At 43.7% G+C, this 21,663-nt stretch overlaps 1 protein-coding gene across 1 annotated transcript in view; it reads left to right on the top strand.

The window, feature by feature from the left end:
- TINF2 (TERF1 interacting nuclear factor 2) overlaps positions 1–21,663 on the top strand; it is a 200,047-nt gene that overhangs the window by 79,608 nt on the left and 98,776 nt on the right. Inside the window, exons 4-7 of the mRNA XM_086923732.1 lie at positions 7,582–7,683; positions 7,856–7,966; positions 8,633–8,747; positions 12,545–15,563. Of these exons, the coding sequence (XP_086779858.1) occupies positions 7,582–7,683; positions 7,856–7,966; positions 8,633–8,747; positions 12,545–15,563 (3,347 nt within the window). The remainder of the gene's footprint in view (positions 1–7,581; positions 7,684–7,855; positions 7,967–8,632; positions 8,748–12,544; positions 15,564–21,663) is intronic.

Below are 21,663 nucleotides of genomic sequence, written 5' to 3'. Positions count from 1 at the left end.
GGCTAAAAAGTAAGGTTCAAATCGGCAGTTATCAGTCAGGGGTTTTGGAATTGAGCCTATGAACCGAATGCAGCACTGCTGGGCTGAAAGATTAGCAGCACTGGTATCTCCCAACAGTTTTGACGCCTTATTAACAAATTAAAGTGAACCCAATGTTCAGCTTCGTGTTATCTGGATTTAAGGAGGCTATTATGGCTTGGCTATTGAAGGGAACAAAGGAACCCACTCGGTAAGCAAGGACCAAGGGTATTGGTATTAATGAGCAACAACGGTCCTTGACAAAAGGGAGGTACAATGTTAAGTAATTATAGGCCACAATCTGGGCTGTAATAAAAAGGATGTCCAGCTGGACCTCAAATTTAATCGATAAGGTAATGAAGAAATATCAAACAAACATATATACAGTGGGACACAATCCTGTATCCAACAAGGCTAGACAAACAATATACAAGGGGTAGGGAGTTTCTCAGGCAATTTACAATTTGTGAGCAGCTAGAAAGTAGATGTAATCAGTTTAGCTTGACTCATGTAGAAATAACGCAATTATGGCACATAATAGTGAACTAAGGTTTAGACTACATGTACTGTCGACGGCGTTTCAATCCTGTTAAAATCAAGGATCATCATCAGGACAACCAATGAATTGCCTGGATATAAAAGCCTAGGCTGACTAACAGAGAAGGCCAATTGTGTATTAGCCTCGGACAGCTTGGGAAATGTGTCCACGATGAATAAACGTGGGGATTCCGGGCTCCGACACCTAATTGGCGCGAAAGGAGTCTACCGCGGAACCGCTGCGGTAAGTATGGGAGGGTCCGAATCAGAAACACCAAAATTCCAGGGAGATCCCAGATGAGTGTGGATTTGGGGATGAAAAGGATGTGCCGCTAGCAGTGTATGCCTGCAATGAGGCACCCGGGAGTTCAGAGTAGAACTACTGCAGACGTCTGGATGGCCGAATCGCACCGGTCAGAGGCTTGGCGGCATGATCGTACTCCTAGCCTGTTCCATTCTTCCTGCAATAAAGATCGTCTGACTGTAAGCATTGCGGGGCATACACAAACTATGTACTCCATTGCTTCGAAGTGATAGCCGCACATCCTACATTTAATACTGTGGCCGGAACGGCGCCATTCAGAAAGGGTCTTTAAAATAGGCCATTCACCCATCCTCCGAGCTAAAAACGTTTGTTTCCAATAAAGTTTAAACGTGCTTGATAAATAGGGTGACTCGACGTCTGGTTTAAAATTGGAAATCTCTGCCCAAGCGTGTTTCCTATTTGACAGTTTTGCCCTCTCTGAATGAAAAAACCACAGCTGGACGCTATTCTTTATGGCTACCTTTAGCACCGGCTGTGAGGGGTTTGTTCCCCAGAATTCCTTGACTCCCAAGTAATTGTAGGCTGTGATCCAGGTGATAACGATATTGATGGCCGTTGTGGCTTTTCAATATGTCCTGCCAAAGTCTAGCCTCCAGGAAGCCGTCCCGGGCATGGCGCAGTCAGTTACAAATCTTTATGAACGCACCAGCCTCTACGCCATGGTGGTCTAGTAGGCCTAGTTAGAGTCAAACTTGGGCAGGCGAAGCTGATCTTGGCAGGCGGAACGCACGTTTAAAAATGTTGTTTGTTAGTTTATTTAGTTAAGTGCTTGTTGTGCCCTTCATGATCTCTTGCCTATACGACAGGGAATTAGTTCTCTTCACCTTCATCACCTTCTGCATAGGAGTTAGGCTTGGGCCAAGTAGTTGTTCCGACAGTTTGCAGCGTCTGCTTCTATTGACAAAGCTTTGTACCTTAGTTGTACCTTAGTACTACTTTCTGTTTAACGAATTAACATATGGTTTCCAGAAAGATTCCCAGATATTTGTAGTAAGGTGTTGATTCAAGCTTTACGTTATTGAAGTACCACCCTCCGCTTGGCCTCTTTTGATTCCCAAAATAAATTGTTTTTGTTTTTAACAAATTCAGCTCTAAAGAGTTTCTTGTGGTACAGGGAAGCAGCTCAACAAGTAGCCTCTGTAGGCCTACTCTTGTATGTCTTAATAGCACCAGGTCATCGGCATATAGCAGGTTGCTGATGCGGTTTCCATCTAGTTGATGGGGGTGGCAGTTAACACTATCAAGCATTGGAGATAAGTCCGATATGAACAAGTTAAAAAGGAGTGGGGCCAGCACGCAGCCTTGTTTAACACCGATTTTGGTTCCAATCTTGCTGGAAACATGGGAGCCTTCACCCAAACTTGATTCTAATCCATGTTTCTGAGTGTAGTTGAACTATAGCGTGTAAGAGGTCCGGAGGTATTCCCCATGACTCAAGTTTTTGCCACAGCAGGCCCCGAGGCACTCGATCGAAGGCCGCTTTAAAATCAACAAAGCAGCAATGAAGTTAAGTTGGTTGAACTGCCGCTTTCTCTATCAGGACAGTTAGGGTGAGTACATTTGTTGTTGTCCCGGAGTTGGCCACGAAGCCCGTCTGATTAAAAGGGAGGCACTTTGTTTGGTCGGACCAGGCCAACAACTCTTCCAGTAAAATGCTTGCATAATATTTGGACTAGATGTAGAGGAGTGCTATTATTCGATAATTATTAGGATCGTTTCTCTTCCCGCTTTTATAAATTGGGTGAATGATAGCACCTTTCCAGGACATTGGAGTAGTAGTATTTAACCTGCAGTGGAGAAACAGGGTGCCAGGTAAGCTGACCATAGTTCAACATCTGATTTGAACATGGTCTGAAGAAGACCGTTTGGCCCTGGAGCTCCTTCAGACCTGGCTTTCGTTATTGAGTGTAAGATCCTGTTTTTTAGTTAATCTGATGTCACTATGGTCTCAGTCAGTAAATCATTGTTTTTCGCATGGCACTCATTTGTTAATTCTTCTAGAACGTTATTAACTGGGGGCTTGAGGCCGAGTCGACTTAGGCTCTTAACTTCTAGAGATGGTGTCACAGGGTTGGCTGGACTGAGGGAGTTGGGATGGTCGTCCCTATTGTTGCGATCACTAAAATGAGATGATAAAAACTGGCTCCATTCGTCTGCATTGATGTTTGTGCTACCGTGGCCGCTTACGCCTTGTAAGCCCCTGTTTACGAGAGACCAGAATTGCTTTGCATATGGATTGTTACTTTCATGAATAAGCTTCAGCCAAAACTGATTCGAGGCTGCTTGTTTATCACTATGTATTGCGAAATTAAAAGCTGCTTGGGCTTGCTTGTAGCTGTTGAATATAGTTTTATTTCTTGGGCTCTTCCTTGACAAACGAAGGGCTCGGTTTCTTTGTGCCTTTAGTTTTTTTGTGGCTGGTGAGATGCGAAATTGGAATGCTCGTTGCCGGGTGGAACTTCTTTGAATAATTGGTTTATGAAGCTAACCCAGCCACTGATAATGGAAGAATCTTTGTCTGGTAATGAGTGTAGTAGAGCTCTACATTTTTCCATCAAAGGGAGAGCCGCACTATCCGACCATGTCATTCGCCTCAAGTTCTTTGTATGACAACCTGAATGAGTATGGGCAAACTATTGATGACATGGGAGGTTGGCAGATAGAGTTCTAATTTGAGGCAGAGGGTCGCTCTCACCTTGTGGTGCGATATAATAACTCTCAATCAGAGGAAGTATTTCCCTGCTCCCTAAAGAAAAGTCCAAAAAGGAGTGGATTCAGCTGTCTGATCGTGTCCAGGCGGGAGGAGTATACGTGTGAAAGCACCCATTCAATAAGTTGAATCCTACACTGTTGAGCTGGATGACTGCATTCTCCCCCAGTTTAGATGGTGTATCTCCTGCGGGGGTCGATTGGGGAAGCAATCTGTGTCCTCGGAGGGGTTACAATAGAGGTTGGTGTTGAAATCTCCTGAAATTATGCTAAGCTTGCTGCTGTGCTCACTTAGTAGGTTACAAACAATGTTGGTCAGACAGACCATTTTGGATTTTATTCTCAAGGGTATGCGGAGTGACGTAGACATTGAGAAGAAAAACTGACTATCAGTGGGTGGGCTTCCCAACACTATTCCGGAGACCCAGTCTACATCAAATTTTATCTGTTTGATGCGTTGGGAGAGTTAGTTGATGCATAGATCGTTAGACCGCCGCTTGGCCTGCCGAACTTAGACTGTCTTGAGGCAACCAACGTAAATTCCAGGTAGCCTTCGATGGGGATACTGTCTACTGCCCAGGTTTTCTGTAAGAGAATGATGTCATGTTCCTTTAAAAAGCCAAGGATTGCTGCGGATTGATTTTTCTGCCCGAATCCGTTGATGTTCCAGGGACATATTGTTAGACTTTGATTGGGGGTATTACAATTGTTCCTGCTTCTGGATAAAGCTCCTGATAGCCATGACCAATCTACCCTTTCAGGATTTTGCTGATTAGTTATATGCTCTGGGATTGCTGCTGATGAACAGCTTCTTGCTGACTTTAGTACTGAAAAAAGGAGTCAAAGTTAAGCTAGGAGCATGAACCTGATTGTTTTCTAGTATTGATGGGGACACTGGGGATTGGTATTATTATGCCCCAGTTTTTAAATTGATCGTTTTTTTTACTGAACAAGTTCTCAAATTGCTTGAGATGCTAATGTGATTTGGGTTGCTTCGCTTGCTTGGGTGCCTATGATTGGTATAAATTCGATGGCAATTATTTCTTTTGATTGCAAAATGCTTAAATCCTGGGATGATTTGAAAATTCTTAAAATGTTTCTTCGATTAAAAATATTGTGAGGGCCTCTGGAAACTTATTCTGGGTTTAGCAGCAGCTTGGTGCCAGGGATATTATATGCTTTTATATGCTTGCATAGAGACCTCGTCAATGGTTAACAACTTTGTTTGCTTTGGAATTTCTTCGGGGACCTGGTTAGTTGTCCATATAGCAGGCGATGGAAGGGACAATTCTCGATGATGGGTAATCGAAGGTAAGGCGTGGGATCTTTACATGTGGCCACCAACTGTTGGTAGCTTGATGAAGTTGGCGGATTCGAGTTGTCAAGCTCTTTAACTGTGTGCTGCGGGGCTGGGTTGTTGACCCCCACTGTTGATGGGCGAATGGCGCTCGTGTCTAAAAGTAGTGTCTAGGAATTTGCCGTTCCCGGTTGTCCTTTGACGGTTGCTGATGCCTCTGTTGGAAATTGGTTAAATCCAGATGTTGCTTGGGTGAGTAGCTGCGAGGAAAGCCGTAGGCCTTGAGCCTTGAGGCCCTGCTATGTGACTGTTCAATTGTGAGAGTTCAGTTTGAGACACCAGTGAGTGCGCTATTAATTGCGAGCTCGGGTTTGCTCCTGACATGGCAGGCTGTTCCCGTAGTGACTCTGAATTGATCTTTGGGAAATAACTAGCACTAGAGATTTGTTTTCCATTATGTGTTTGTTCCGGCTCTTCTGCTGTCTTTTTTTTTTTTTTTTTCCCCGTTTCGACAACCGAATCGTATTGTGATGGTGAGATGGTTTGGTGGGAATTGCTTTGCAATCTGCTGGCTCCTTGACATGCAGAGAAAAAGGTTGGGGTTGCACTTCCGCAGGAGTAAGTCCTTGAACCGAGCTGAGAGCCTGGAACGAAGAATTCTGGTGGCCCGGCACTGGTAGCTTCTTAATTTCAGTTAGTACTAAGGAAAGAAATTGAGGTAAAGCCGATAGAGAGTCCGTGATGGGGGAGCAGCAGCATACTGATTGAACCAGTTGGACTTGGGATTGGGCTTTTATAATAAGTGAGTTAAGGGCCTCAAGTTTTTGATCAATCCTGGCGGTATACACCCCAAGTGTGTTTAAAAGGTGCACCTTCAGGTCTATTTTGTCTGAATGGTAGGTTAATGCTGCAGTCGTGGTTTGAAGGGTTTGCAGTAATTGTGACCAAAGGTAGTTAAGGTCAATTGATGAAGGGTTTTCCTGGGTGGTGGGCTTTTTAGGTTCATTGATGAAGAAGGAACAGTTTTAGGGAGTGTGATTTTATATTCTCATGGGTTGACTATTTGATCACCTTGGTCAGCAGTATCCGAAGAGCTTTCTGAATGCGACAGTTTAAAGTTGCTGAGGTGGGCGCATGGGTGGGTCATGACTTGTGGTGACAGAACTTTAGTGCTCCTTGTTTAGTAATCGGGAAAGGTTGGGATTGGGAGGTTTAGTGCTATTGGGGAAAACTGGCAAAAGTTGGCAAAGAGGCATCTTTAGAGATGGTAACTTGAGAAGTAGAACATTTGACTTGGGCTGTCTGCTGGTCAGGAGGTAACGAACCGGAGGCCTGGTGTGAATCACTGTTGTCTAGCGCATCTATGAGAAAGAATTCTATCATTGGTGGGGGGCTTGATGGCAATGAGCTGTCAAACCCACGACGACCGCGTGGATCTTGAGCTGAACCAAAAGTTAATGCGACACTGTCGCTGCTATCGTAGGAGAGAGAGCCTGAAACTTATCCGAGGGACTGGATTTATTCTTCAAGGCTATCGCTGGTGCTGAGTTCCTATAGTATTCCCTTATGAAGTCTTTTTTTGTTGTAAGAGTTCTGAAGGGCCCTATTTCGGCACTTCGTTGATCTGGTGTTCCTGGGCCACGGCTGCACCCCCTGCCGCCTGGTGCGGCAGGGGAAGTTTTGAAGGATTGGGCTTGCAGCAAGGGTTGCCTGAATTGAGATTCATGCCCTGAGTTAAAGTCTGGTTTTAGATCTGCTGGTGATTGGTGGTGCATAAGGGCCACTGTGGATACAGCCAAGCATTCAGGGGTAGCCTTCTTTGTGCTTTTTTAAATGGGCCTTGTTGGGGCTTTCCTCACTCGCCCGATCTGATTCTTGGGGAGCTTTTGCTGGTGAGAGGGGCTGCCCATTTTCCTAGTGGTTTGTTGTTAAAAGGATCTTGAGTCTTGTAGGTTGCGAAAGGCTATACTTATTTAGCAAATTTAATGATTATCTCACCTGGCGCCGGGTTCTACGGATGCTGGGCTGCTGGGGGACAGCTGAGGAAAAGTCTGGGTATCACCTAGGCTCCTGCTCCCAGTCCTCTTGTGGGTTTGCAGATAATAATGCTGGTAATAGTAGCCTGTGGAACTTCAGGTAAGAAACTGAAGTGGGTTTAAGGTGGATTAGATTAACGGCTGGGCTGGCTTTGTGACTGCGGCCGGGGATGAAGTGACGAGGTGAAGGGGATTGTGATGGAATAGAGATATCGAGGTGGTAGGGAGCTGATGCGGGAACGAGGCAAGCGGGGCTTTCGAGGCTGAGTTGCTGGCTGCACCTGGCCTAGTCAGGCAGCCTCCGCAAGTCGCCAGGGGCTCACGCTTGCTGCGGCCGCCTGCTAAAGTGCCACCGCGCTTGCCTCAAACGATCCTCCATCAGGGATGCCGCTAATGTTCCGATTCTTGGAGAACCTTACAGTGGAATGTGCTTAGAAAGTGCAAATAACTGCCAGTCACTGATGCACTTTTCTCTGTGCACTAGCGTGGCATGCTGCAGGGAATACATACTCCAGGGACACGGTGTCAACAGTGCGTAATTTTTACCTGCAGAACTGAAAGGAACCATACCTCTCATGTGCTTGAACACATTCTTATTGTATTGAGATTTTTCATGATGGGTGGGGACTGTCTTATCTCGTGTCTTTTGCCTCTTTCAGACTCAGAGAGACTACACTAAGATTTCTGAAGTAGTGAAGACATTCAGAGACACATTGCGGTTCCTCCCCACAGACCAGCGCAACTGGAAGCAGTACATTAAGGTGAGGGTCTGGACGACTGTTACCAGCCTCCATCTAAGAATGTTTACCCTAAATATGGCGTCATTGCACCTACTACTCTAACCGAAAAGTAGATTATGGAAGATTGCTCTTTGTTGGAAAGCAAAGTTCCTACCAAGTATTTGACCTTACGACTAATCTTTCTCAATCACAGGCGGAGTTGGAAGAAGAGTACGGTGAAGTGTTCCTGGCAGCACTTGAGAAACTCTTGCGGGAATACTTTATTCGCTTGGAAAGCACCATGCAGAGTCCCAGCATCCAGCAGGTAGCCTTTAATGGTGTGGGAACCTTTTGTGCTTCGTGAGTATGGGATAGTAAACAGAGTGGACTAAAAAGATGGTGGAACTTGGGACAGTGCTTGGGAACATGGTGCACAGCCCATCCCATCCTTTTCTGCCTACACTTTCTCACTTCCACACAACTCCTTCACTCATTTCTACCCTAATTCACTCTCCCTCTCTCCTCAAGCCCCATTAAACCCACTCACCTCTGCCGTCTGTCGCTTACTCTTTGCTGTCTTTTCATAAACCCCATATATTTTTGAAGTGTCTCTGCTGGCCAACCATTTTATTGCTTATGCGTCCCTTTGCACATTCGTGCACAGCCTTGCTGATGGTCACCCTGTGGTGTATCTACGTGCTCACCTTTAGCCTCATCCAAAAACCCAAACGTTTTGCATGTGCTGCCCTCTAAGTGCTGGCAATAGGTTGCTGCTTCTCCATCTCACCGAGGCATTTCACTGCTGCCTATTCACCCCTCTGCTTCGTATGTGTCTGTCTTGTATGCTTTTCTTGCTGCCCAGCTTCCCTATTTTACGGTGACTTTGGTGTGCTTCCCCTTGGCTTATGATGTCCACTCTGACCATCAGACACTACATTTTGAGGCAGTTGCTCACACGGTATCAATGCTGTACCCTTTCTCTCTCCGTCAGCTTCAGGAGTCCATCACGTCTACTGGCCGCTCGCTGCGCTCCAGGAAGAAGGACCTTTGCTCGTCTCTCAGCGTTCTTCAGCGCTACTTTTCGGACATGGGGTGGTCACAATGCGGTACATGTCCATCATCGCAGTGAAGTCAAGTGCAGAGATCAGTCAGGGAGACCTCATTTTGCTCAGGTTGTTGGGTTTTTTGGGACGTTAAGAATGAATTGACTTAATGATTTAGCTTTTATAAGGCCTTGAGGAGGTTGTCTTGTCACAGAGGTAAGACTTGTATGACGCACTAGATTGTAATTTTATGGCTACAGAAAAGGGCATTACATTTATTGGGTGCTAGTGGAACCTTTTTAAAGACAATCAGAGCTTTTGAATTTAAGGTGACTTTGATATATGTTTTTGGTAGGAGGCATTATTACATTTATTTAGTGCACGATGTAGGATTTCAGGAAAAGCAAGAGTTGGTGGCTTCTTGGTGAGCTCGGCTGACTTTTCGGTGCAGTGGTATAACTATGTTTTTAAGACTCTGGGGGCTAGATGGAAGCAGTGTGTTAGGGAAAATATAGGTCTGTTGGATTTATGAGATATGGTGACTTTGCTTGCCTGTGATCCTTGTGAAGAAAATTACCCTGGAAATTTAGTTAGAACCGATTTTCTCTTAATTTTCCGGATTAAAATCATTTGCCAAGTTTTTGACAGCAATTTGTTCAAATGCTTATTTGAGGTTTTCGGGCTTTTGCTGCAAAAGAATTAATTGATCTTTGTTTACTTTGGCTTTACTCACCTGTGCACTCTTCCACTAGCAATGTGTTTTTTAGTTGTTTTTCCCTTCATTATGAAGACATCCAAATTTTCCACGTCCTCTTTCCCACTCCCTATTTTTTATCCTTACTTTTCTGGTACTGCTTTTTTCATTTATATATTTCTGTAGGTCTGAACATACTACCAATTATTATTTTGGGGGGAATTACTTTTTTTGTTTGTTTACAGTTTAATTACAATGTTCTGTTTCCTGGAATGTAATTCCTGGTCTGTATGTTTGTATTGTTTGGCTTCGTTCTCACTCAGATATTCTTTAAATTTGATTTGATAATTAAAAAAAATAATTAAGTTCTCATAGTTTGGGTTCTCATTTATTGTGTATAAATCAAACCATGTACTACAGATGAGTTTGAGAACAGGGCATGTTTGAGGGCAGTCTTTAGAGGCTGTTAAAATTACAGTGAGTTGCATGTTAACTGGTAAAGGGAGATAGGTTCAGTAACAGGATTTTGTGGCGCATCTAGAAGTAGGTTCTTGGGTGAGCTAGCATGATTGAGGATACCATGTGGGTTTTTGGCAAACTTTAAGGAGTGTTGAATTCATAAGGGGAAGACTGTTAAGGAGTTATTTAAAGGCACAACATTATAGCTATTTCAATTCGCTCTAATAGTAATTTGTTTTATAAGGAGCAGCGCATGTGTAATGTTTTAGGTGCTTCTTTTGTAGAGAGCAGGATGTAGGCTGTTCTGGTCCAGCCTATTGTGGCATTTAATTTATTTGTTTTGTTGAGAGCAGGCTAGAGGTGTTTGAAATTATTAGCCTATGATGTGTTAACAGTATTGTGCTTAGAAATGAGTATCTGTACAGGTTTTGAGTGGTTTTATATGTGCAAATATAAGGTCTATTTTTACTGGTGGTGTACCTTTTCAGATAAATATGTTTGAATGGTGATATTGTACTTTTGAGGGTGTGGAGTGTCTAGATGGAAGGTTGGGATCTCTGTCCAGAGTTCTGGAACAGTCTGATGTAGTGTTAGACTTTTGGAGATACTTCAGTTTTAGCAATTCGTGCTTTGCGCAATTGAGTTTTTAGCGAGGAAAATCTTTTTGTTGGACAGCCTCAGGTTTAGAAAGGAAGGGTGGCATTTACAAGATTTTCAAGTCTGTTTTAGGTTCTGGAGTGGTCACGTGTAAGCATTTTGGGTGAGACGGTTACACTTGGCACTTAGGGCCTACATAACAAGCAAGTCTGGTTTCATATTAGGGGTTTATCTGAAAGTCTATGATCACCTAAGTCTATGAATGTAGCAAGTGTATAGGTTGTGAGAAGACTCTCAAACCTAGAAAATGGTGTGTACACATGATGTGGGGTTGTTTTCTAGGTATGGGGCTTGTATACCTGTTTTGATCGACAGTCTCCCGAGTTTTGAGCGGGCATATGTTCAAGGTTTTGGAGATAGTGTCATATTCAAAGTTGTAGTGTATTTAGAGATTGTGAGTATAGTGTGCACTTTAAGAATTAGGGTGTATGCTTTGATGGACAATGGTGAACTTTGGGTACATGTATAGGTTCAGGACTGTATCAGAAATGGAACAAAAAAACTTTTTGGGGGAAGTTAGGATTTTAATAGACTTGGCTTTGTGGTGGTGAGGGCTGCATAGGTTTTGAAGACGCTCTCAGATTAATGAATGCTATGCATGTATCTGATTTTGTCAGGTAAGGGTCACAATGGGGAATTAATTGAGTGTACTGGATTTGGAGCGCAGTCCCTGACATCGAAATGTAGCATATTAATAGGTTTTCTAACATCAACTCAGACTTTTGCATTCGAAGTTATCTGTAGTTTTATCGTGGCTGCCTGTGCAGTGGGTGTATACATACAGGATTTGGTGTGACTTATTTGTTTAAAGGTGGGTATATGCATTTAGGACAAGGTCAGACTTAGGATTGGAGTTGTAAGTACAGGTTTTGGGAATCTATCTATCTGCACTAATCAATTCCAACAAGTGTATGAATGTAGCTAATGTCGAAGTTTTAGTTGAGTGAATGAATGAATATTGAATATTTACCGGATTTGAATTAGGTTAATGAGGTTCGGGATGTTTTGACTATACATGTTTTAGAGACTCGTACTTTGAAAATTAGTGCAGATGGATTTTTTCAGGAATAAGGAACATGTCCAGGGCTTATGGAGACCGTCTCAGCTTTAGTCTCCGCTTAAGTTTTGGGACTTTTGTATATGTTTTAGGGAAAGTACCAGATGTGTGAGGAACTTCTAAGAGGGTTTAGAGGACTGCATCGTGTGTACAAGGTTTGAGGAACAGACTTGCATTAAAACTAAGAGGGCCCTTAAAAAGTCTGATGCAGAACTAAGAACTGGGGCAGTTTCAGACTGGGAAATGGCGAGCACATGTTCAAGACACTATTTGCTGTTACAAACTAGAGTGGAGAGGTGGTGCACTTACAGATTTTAGAGCATGGACTTGAGACAGCTTCCCATTTAGAAACAAATCTGATATGTGTGGTTTTTCAAAGTGGACATTAGTGATAAACCTTCGCGCCATATGTGCCTGGTTTAGAAAGTTTTAAGAATGAGAGCTTTTTAAAAGCTATGCAAGGTGGTATATTTAGGAATAAGATGTGTGCAGATATTGTGCATACATTTGTCCATATTTGTTATTGCTAATTCTAATATACTCTAAAATGATTCAAGCATGTTGAGTTATCGAAAAATCGAATGCTGAACAATTGGGCGTACATAGAGGTTTTAAGTACATTTACAGACTTTGAGATAATTTGTGTTCATACTTTTTTGACAATCACGAGAAATGGGGCTATGTTTGAGGCTTTTGGGGAATTATTCTCATACTTAGGATTGTAAGTTTATGTAAACGTTTTGAAGGGTCATTTAAAAGTGTTAGTTTTGTACAGATTTAGAAATTGAGCATGTGTGCTGGTTTAGAGTGGACCTAAACTACTTTGTAGGGCATTGGTACAGATTTGCATGTTCTCAGACTTGGGCATAGGTTTTTGGTGAGCAGTATGTGTAGCTTTGAAGTTGAGGTAGCAAAAAAAAAAAATTCTACAGGATTGTCTGATCTGTACTAGGGGTGAGAGGGTGATGGGGTCCAATGTTTATCCTTTTGTAGATAAAGAACCACTCAGAATGGAGATGGAAACCCCCACTGCATCAGAGACCCCACCAAGAAGGCTACGCAAGTCAGGCCCTAAGCATTTGGAATCCAGCTTGGCTGCTGCATCAAAGACTCGGGGAAAGATGTTTTGTCCCCAAGGTGAAAGGAACGAGGTAGAGCTGTTGGACTATCACTCAAAGAGAATGCAGCACAACAATAACACCACAATGGATGAGAATGTCCTGAACTGTGCCTTTGAAATGTTACCACCTAGCATGGAAAGTCCGATGGGTTCTTGTTCTCCAGTAAAATTATCACCTTTAACCGATCAAAGATTGTCTACCCCAAGAAAGATCTCACAGGTTCACAAGGTTGAGCCTAACCCAGCAGCATTCTCCTGCAATCCAGGGAGAGACTCTTCTAAACAGCAAAAACTTGAACCTTCGCCGAATAAACAGGTGAAGATATTTTCTGCCTCCAAGAGTGCACCTCTCGATCTAGTACCCTCTAAGAGTAATATGGTGACTATGGACTTAAAGGTCTCTCTAGTAAAGCTACCTTCTCATTACTCTCAGAAGACTGTCTTGCTTAGCCATGCTGCCTCTGAAACGAAACCTGTTGCTCTACCCCCAGTAGATTTGAATGGTAAGACTCTCACTGGGGATTTAAGGGTATCTCTAGTGAAGCTCTCAATTCCAGACTTTCAGAAGAATGTCCCACAGAACCTTTCTGAAACCATCACAGGCTCTCAGACCCCAGAGTGCCCCCAAAAGAAGACTGATTCTCAGATTTCAACAGATTCTCAGATTTCAACAGATTCTCAGATTTCAACAGATTCTCAGATTTCAACAGATTCTCAGATTTCAACAGATTCTCAGATTTCAACAGATTCTCAGATTTCAACAGATTCCCAAGTAAACACTGTTTATCCAAGTCCAGTGAGCCCTCTGCAAAAGTCAGACACTCAAACCCTCTGCTCCCCTCTAACAGTGCCATTCGCAAGCGCTGATGGTTGTAAAGAGAAGACTATGGACTTGAAGGTCTCTCTAGTAAAGCTACCTTCTCATTACTCTCAGAAGACTGTCTTGCTTAGCCATGCTGCCTCTGAAACGAAACCTGTTGCTCTACTCCCAGTAGATTTGAATGGTAAGGCTCTCACTGGGGATTTAAGGGTATCTCTAGTGAAGCTCTCAATTCCAGACTTTCAGAAGAATATCCCACAGAACCTTTCTGAAACCATCACAGGCTCTCAGACCCCAGAGTGCCCCCAAAAGAAGGCTGATTCTCAGATTCCAACAGATTCCCAAGTAAACACTGTTTATCCAAGTCCAGTGAGCCCTCTGCAGAAGTCAGACACTCAAACCCTCTGCTCCCCTCTAACAGTGCCATTCGCAAGCGCTGATGGTTGTAAAGAGAAGACTATGGACTTGAAGGTCTCTCTAGTAAAGCTACCTCCTCATTACTCTCAGAAGACTGTCTTGCTTAGCCATGCTGCCTCTGAAACGAAACCGGTTGCTCTACCCCCAGTAGATTCGAATGGTAAGGCTCTCACTGGGGATTTAAGGGTATCTCTAGTGAAGCTCTCAATTCCAGACTTTCAGAAGAATATCCCACAGAACCTTTCTGAAACCATCACAGGCTCTCAGACCCCAGAGTGCCCCCAAAAGAAGGCTGATTCTCAGATTCCAACAGATTCCCAAGTAAACACTGTTTATCCAAGTCCAGTGAGCCCTCTGCAGAAGTCAGACACTCAAACCCTCTGCTCCCCTCTAACGGTGCAATTCGCAAGCGCTAATGGCTGTAAAGGGAAGACTATGGACTTGAAGGTCTCTCTAGTAAATCTACCTTCTCATTACTCTCGGAAGACTGTCTTGCTTAGCCATGCTGCCTCTGAAACAAAACCGGTTGCTCTACCCCCAGTAGATTCGAATGGTAAGGCTCTCACTGGGGATTTAAGGGTATCTCTAGTGAAGCTCTCAATTCCAGACTTTCAGAAGAATATCCCACAGAACCTTTCTGAAACAATCACAGGCTCTCAGACTCCAGAGTGCCCCCAAAAGAAGACTGATTCTCAGATTCCAACAGATTCCCAAGTAACCACTGTTTATCCAAGTCCAGTGAGTCCTCTGCAGAAGTCAGACACTCAAACCCTCTGCTCCCCTATAACGGTGCCCTTCGCAAGCGCTGATGGTTGTAAAGAGAAGACTGACTGTATGGCCATTGAGGGAGTCTCAACCTTGTCTGGCTTGCATGAGAAAAATGGTTGTTCAACAGCAGGGATCACAAAAGAGCATGAAAAAGAGTTAGCTACAAAGGTATTGACCCCTGGAATCAATACCAGGCAGTATCTATCTCCCTTTGATCAGCAGTGTACTCCGGTACTATGTTATGGCAGTATTATCCCAGTTCTTGCAAGTGTAGGAGAGGAAGCTATCCAAACTATAACTCAACTTCGACCTGCCCTACCATCCCCTATGCTGAAGCGTAGGCGTCTGTTCAGGCCCGAGGAAGTTGCTGACTTGATTTTGGAGGAGCCAGTGATGATGGGTTCGAGAGAAGAAAAACCATTGATGAGCAACACAAAATGTAACAATGAGCATGCTGTCAAGCTCTGCCTTCAGGATGTCCACCAAGTGACTGACCCCTGTATTGTGCAATCAGGAGTGCTCTCTCATGACTGCAAGGAGGGCACTGGAATGTGGAGTTCCTCCACAAAAAACAGTGACAGTCCATATCCAGTGTGGTCTCGGAAACGTCCTCGGAGCCCTGAATCCTTGGAGCTCCCCATGCAGCAATTATCACCTGTTGGCAAAAGAAGAGACTGCAATAAAGTGCTTTCCAAGGAGATTAACTGTCCCCCAGACTCAGCCGTGAGCACTAGTGCTGTGCCAGAGCAGTATAACGCAAGCATGGTTGAGCCTGGTGCAGTGGAGTCCAGTAAGCTAAGAGCAACAGAAACAAGCATCTTGGAGAGTGACAGTGCCTTCCTTGTGGCGAGCAGAACTAGGACGGATCCTGCAGCTGAACATAAAGAGTAAGTTTGATGGTGGAATGGGTAAAAATCTCTCTATAGACATTTTGAGCCCGTATGGTTCCCGGGAAAGAATCTTTAATTGGGCTGAATGGTTGTTTTGTCATGGGAATTGATTGGCTCAGAAGTTGGTTGGAGTCGTGCGAAACAACTGATTGAAACAATTCTTCTTGGAGTGAAAAGCATTCTGGGAAAATTACGTTCTCATTCAGCGGAATCTCTATTAAAATCATGAGCAATCAATTGTCTTGCCAACTTGCAGGATCTCAGAGCACCTTTTCAAAGAAAACATCAATTGCTTTTTTTAGAAAAGCCATACTTCCTTAATTAAAAACAATTTGGCAGCCTATTAAAATGAGAAATTAGCCTATTCTATATATTTTCTTTGAAATCAATTACGTGTTTATAAGTTAGAAATATCAGTAGAAGAATAGGTGAGAAGAATTAAAACCAAAACCTTTCCACACACTATATTTCAAGGAAATTATAGGACAAAAGAGCCATCCAGACTGTAACTGCTGTGGGTGGGAGAACTGGCACTGCAGCTTTAAGGAATCCAAATCTAGGACTATTCGATTATGCTCTCTAAGTGGCTGTTGATCCAGTTCTTATGTCTGGCTCCTGGTGGCAGGGTCCTTGAACACAGAGTTTGGCCTTTTCTGGCAATTTTCCACTAGAAATTGTTTTAAATCTGGTTTAAAAACACCTTACTCTTCCTCATTTGAAGTAGGTTTTTGTAATTTACTGACCGGAATTATTTTTCCTTCTTAAAAAATATGAAGTGCTCCTCATGTGGCAGAGACAGATTCTCAAGTCTGTGTAGTATTTACCTTCCAAGTACCCATTGCCCTTAACAATGCTTCCACTGCTGTAAACCTTCTGCATGACAAAAAGAGAAAATCCAGCTTCATGCACTTCAGAAGTCCTCTCAGGACGATTTGGAAGGTCAGGAGATTGTAGAATTGGAGGGCCTGCTACCAGTGCTCCAATTTTTATCTCCGAGAACTCCCCATGAGGGAGTTCCAAAACGAGACTTAGTAGCAAACGTTGCTGTTCTGCTCGACATCAAGATCTGACGTTGAAGCAAGATAAGTTTGCTACTTTTTTGATGTTGGGTTCACAACCTGAAATCATGGAGAATTCAAATTGAATATTCACATGAATGCTTCTCTACTAGACCCACTACGCCAGTAGTTGAAGTAGAGGTCCTGCACCTTCAAGATCCCACTTGCCTTCTTAGTCCACTGCACCAATAGAGACTTCTCCATCAAGACCCACTTCGCTAGTCATTTCAGTAATCTCAAAACTGCTTGCTGCACCGGACACAGGCTCAACAAAGGATACTCCATTTTTTCAGATAATGTATTGTTTAGCTCCCATGAGGATGAAGGAATGGCCTGCATAAAGGCTAAGATGGAAACATTAAATGTCATAGGGCTAGAAAAAAAGACTAGAGGAAACATACATACAAAATCAATGACTGCTGTAGTTTCCATCAGCGGGTTCAGGGACTCAAATGCAACAGACCGTCAAATCAATAGCAAATGTGTAATTCCTTGGGAAAAGATAGACATCAACCATTGGTGGCAGCCGAACAATTTCTCACAGGAGGCAGTCTGTGACTTCACCTCTTCTGTTACCCAATCCATTGGTGGGAGGAAGTGTTTTGAACTACCTAAAATGGTGGAAGGAAATCTAGAGACAGGTGGGCGTGGAATACTGTGTAAAATGGGTGTTTTCTCTGGTTAGAAACATGCAACCGAAAGTTTTTCTAAAAAAGTCACACCAACACAGCCAAGGCAGACTTCAGCAGGAGTTGCACAATCTTCTTGTAAAGCAGGCCATAGGAAGGGTGGTTCCTCCATAGATATGATTGGAAATGTAATACTCCTACTTTCTGGTGAAGAAGAAAGGATCCAAAAACAAGTTCACACTACTTCTGGATTTCAAAACAGCAAACAAATAGATGGAAAGAGAAGTTCAAGATTTATTTATTTATAAAGTTTTATATAGTGCGAACATGATCCCAAAGGATATCCGAGCGCTTCACAATTGGAGGGAAAGGAAGGTAACAATTGCAGTACTGGCCTCAAATAAGAATTCCAAACAAAATAGTTCCAAACAAAAGTGGTCAACAAAGAATAAGACAATAACTGGTACATAGCAAACTAGGAGGGGAGCAAATGATTAGTAAAAGAAGAAGAATAGCACCCAGCACAGGGCTTAAAAGGTGTAAGTCCAATGCATTAGAGCAGACGATCCAAAACCCTTTTAAGATCAGAACTTGTTCACAAGGAATCTTTTAACTTCCAATTTTAAAGCAACCTTGGAGGAGGTTCTACGTACTTACGGTGGAAGAGAGTTCCAGATCTTCGAGGAGAGCCGGAGAAAGCTCGGTGACACGGCCTCTTTTTGCAAAAGATCTGTGGTTTCAGGATGAGAGAGTTGGCACTTCTTGAATGTCTACCCCCTCTGGATAATTCTAGCTTTTGTACTACATAACTAGGGGTTTTGAAATGGAGGGCTTTGTATGGCAGGCAATCTTTAGCTGTATTCTTGCTTCGTAGGGCAACCAATTTAGGGATTTTAAAACTGGGGAAATGTGCGCATTTTGTTTTGGTTTCCCTTAACCAATCTGGTAGCAGCATTCAATGAAGCCCTTAGTGGGGCCAAGGTATATTTGGGGAGGCCACAGAGTGTAGCACTGCCATAGTCTAGCCTCGGCAAAACAATCGCTTGGACCACTTGCTTGAAGTCAGCTTGTGGAAGTTATGCTTTGAGATTCTGGAGTATCACACATTGCTAATATGATTCTTCATGTTCGGATGCTTATCCAGCGTGATTCCTAGAGATTTGGCTGAGTCAATAATTAGGGGGGAGCAGTTGAAGGCAGTGGGGTAGTTCATCCAAAGGTCTAACTTGGGGATGTAATTTGGAGGAGAAATGAGAAGGAATTCTGTTTTGGATGCGTTGAGAAGGAGGTGGTTCTCAGTTTACTTCAAACTGGTTTTTATTAGGGTAGTGTTGAGTGATATGAGGTTATCCGAGGAGGAGATTTTCAGATAAAGTTGTGTGTCATCCGCAGACATATGGAAGAGAATGTCTGTGGAATTTATTGCATTAGCTAATGGTTCCAAGAACAAGTTGAAGAGTATGGGAGATAGGGCGGACCTTAGGGGGACCCGCATGGATACTGGTGAAGGCTGGGCGAGCGAGTGGTTCGCCTCGACTCTTTGGGATCTGTGGTGGAGGAAGGACGAGAACCATTGCAACACCAGACCAGAAAGGCCCATCCTGTGCTCCAAAATTAATAGGACGTTGTCGTTATTAACAGTGTCAAACGCAGAGGAAAGGTCAAGGAGGATTAGGAGGCAAGATTAATTTTGGTCAAGCATTTTAAAAATGTAATCCTTAACTTGAGTGAGAGCCGATTCAGTGCTGTGCCAACTCTGATAGCCAGATTGATGATGGAAATTCTCGATGTGAGCACAGTTGAGATTGACGCATTTTTCTAGGAGTTTGGCTAGAATGGGGGTGTCTATCTTCGTTAGTTTTATTTAATATAGGTGATACCTGAGCTGCATTTAGGCAATCCGGGATCGTGCTTTGTGACAGAGACACAGTGACAATCTTTGTCCAGATGGGGGTGACAAAATCCTTGATTTCTTTGAAGATGGAAGGTGGCAACGGGTCACTGAAGTGATTAGATGGGTTGATACTCGGAAGAATCTTGTTAATGTCTCTTTCACTGAGGGGAGTAAAGGTGCCCATTGAGGCATTGTTCTGGGTGCTCAGGCTAATTGGTTCGATCTTCTCCAAGAGAGTTGGGGGGTAGCACAGACCCATAGGATGGCAATAGAGCCTTCCTGGAATCAAGTTCAATATTGATGAGTCTTGATTTCTCAGTAAAGAAAGCAGCCAGTTTGTCGCATAAAGGTGGGCTGACTCTAGAGTCGGAGCAGTTTGATGCTTTCCCCGATTGCTGTTTAACCAGTTCAAAAAGTTTCTTGGGGCGATTAGCAGCTTGATTGATTTGGGATCAGAAGTAGTCAACCTTAGCATTCTTGATTTGTTTGTTATAGGAGCGCCTTAATGATCTAAGGATTTTTAGCTGATCCAAGGATGGTTTGGATCTCCAGGATCGTTCAATTGCTCTAAGGTTGCGGGATTCCAAGTTTAAGTTACCGTTGAACCACGGTTTGGATATTTTTGTTGAGGCATTTGTTTGTTGGAGTAGAGCAATGGAATCCATGATGCTAGAGATGATAGAGTTGTAGAAGTCGGTGAGTGCATGAACCTCAGACATGTCAACTTAGGAGGAGAGGGCATATTTATAGTGGGTTGCTAGTTCGGCTTTATTGGTATATCTGAGGTCCCTTTTTGCAAATCTTTGATTTTGTTGGTTGAGCCTTCCTCAAAGACACCTCCATGTTAATATAAAAGAAAATGCTGTGATGGTCAGACGAACCGCAAGGGGTAATGATATCCAGTGTCATGATGTGTCCTTTGGTGATGATGAGGTCCAGAATTTATCCTTTATTAAGAGTTGGCTGGTCACAATGTTGAATCAGCTTGTGATCGCTTAAGAATGATTTGAGGCATGTTACAGCTTGGTCATTGGGGTTAGACCATTGAAGGTTGAAATCACCAAGGAAGATTTGGGCCATAATGGAATCGACATTGCCAGAGATTGTTTCCATTAATTGTATGATAAAGGGGAGGTTTCCCCCCGGAGGTTATAAAATGTGGGTAGTTTGCACACCGGAAGGTTGTTACTTCATATGTTGAGACAAAGGTATCCGCAGGAGGACTCTGAGTGGGAGACCGAGAGTGTACTCCGATGTATACAGGCTAGGCCACCGCCCAGCTTCATAGCTCTGTCTAGACCAATTATGTCATGAGTAGGAGGTCTAGGATAGGAGTGGAAGAGGGATTGAGCCAAGTTTCAGTGAGGATGATGTCTATCTAATTGTGTTGGATGAGGTCGAAGATATCAGAGGAGTGTTTACTGGCTGAACTGCAGTTTAGTACGCATTTAAGTTGTACTGGTAAATGGAGGGAGGAGTCTGTATGATCACATTCATGAAGTTGTCATTATTTGTGACTCTAAGGTTGTGAGGGGGTTCTCTGTTCGGGTTAACGTGAATGTTTTTAATTTGCCCCGGAGGAATCTCATTGGTGACTAGAATAAGCGAGTAAGAGTGGAGTAGGTAATCAATTTCATTAGATGCCAGATAGGCCTTCCTACTTCTGGGGCAGTAGGGTGCGTTAGGTAGGGGTACGGTTTTAGAAATAGAGAGGGGGGGAAAGCTGGCCAAGGCGAGCTCTATCGCTAGCGTGGGCTCTGGGCAAATTCGCAAAAGAGAGGAGGGAGCTGATCAAGGGGAGATGTTCAATTGAAAGGGCTTTCAAATCATGTAGCTCGACGGTGCGAAGGTGTAGCTGGAGAGATATATCGTCGAGGCGAGCTACCAGGTCTGAGTGCTGGTTGAGGGGTAGAGGTTGTGTGGCGAGGTCTAAGGCAGTATTGCGAATTTCCAGAGAGGAGGGAGTTGGTCATTGAGTACTTGTGGTGTTCCAGGATGCTTGGATAGAGAGGTTGGTAAAAGTGAGAGGGAATCTCTCAGCTCGAGTATCAGCCTGTATAGGAATGGAGAACGGTGAGTAGAGCGAACCCGTAGGCCCGCCAGCCTTCTGAGTCGGAGGTCTAGTGGATTGGGCCAGTCTGACAGGGGACTGAGAGGCTCTGTGATCATCTAAGGGGGGAGAATGGTTTAGGGAGAGTGTAACCTCCCAGCTGTGATTAGGGGAGGACTGGTTAAGTCCAGAGTAGTGGTAGGGTGTGGGTAGGGGTCATTGGATTTAGCTGAGACCGCCTTTTTGAGTGTAGGGAAGATGTTGACCATCATAGCTAGATTGACATTAGAGGCGTGGATAAGGGGGTTACCATTACTGTAGAGGGTGATAGTGGCATTAGCGTTGAAGGTGAGCGAGGACGACATCATTAATTTGAGACCATGGGGTGTTTTCCTGGTGCCTCCATTGAAGACCGTGGCTATGTGTCATAGACCCTTAGGATGCTTTTTTCTACACATCTTCAGGA

This window comes from Lissotriton vulgaris, chromosome 5 (assembly GCF_964263255.1).
Source record: "Lissotriton vulgaris chromosome 5, aLisVul1.2, whole genome shotgun sequence".
Classification (NCBI taxonomy): Eukaryota; Metazoa; Chordata; class Amphibia; order Caudata; family Salamandridae; genus Lissotriton; species Lissotriton vulgaris.
Note: the sequence above shows the minus strand (reverse complement) of the source record. Positions and strands in the feature narration are given on the sequence as shown.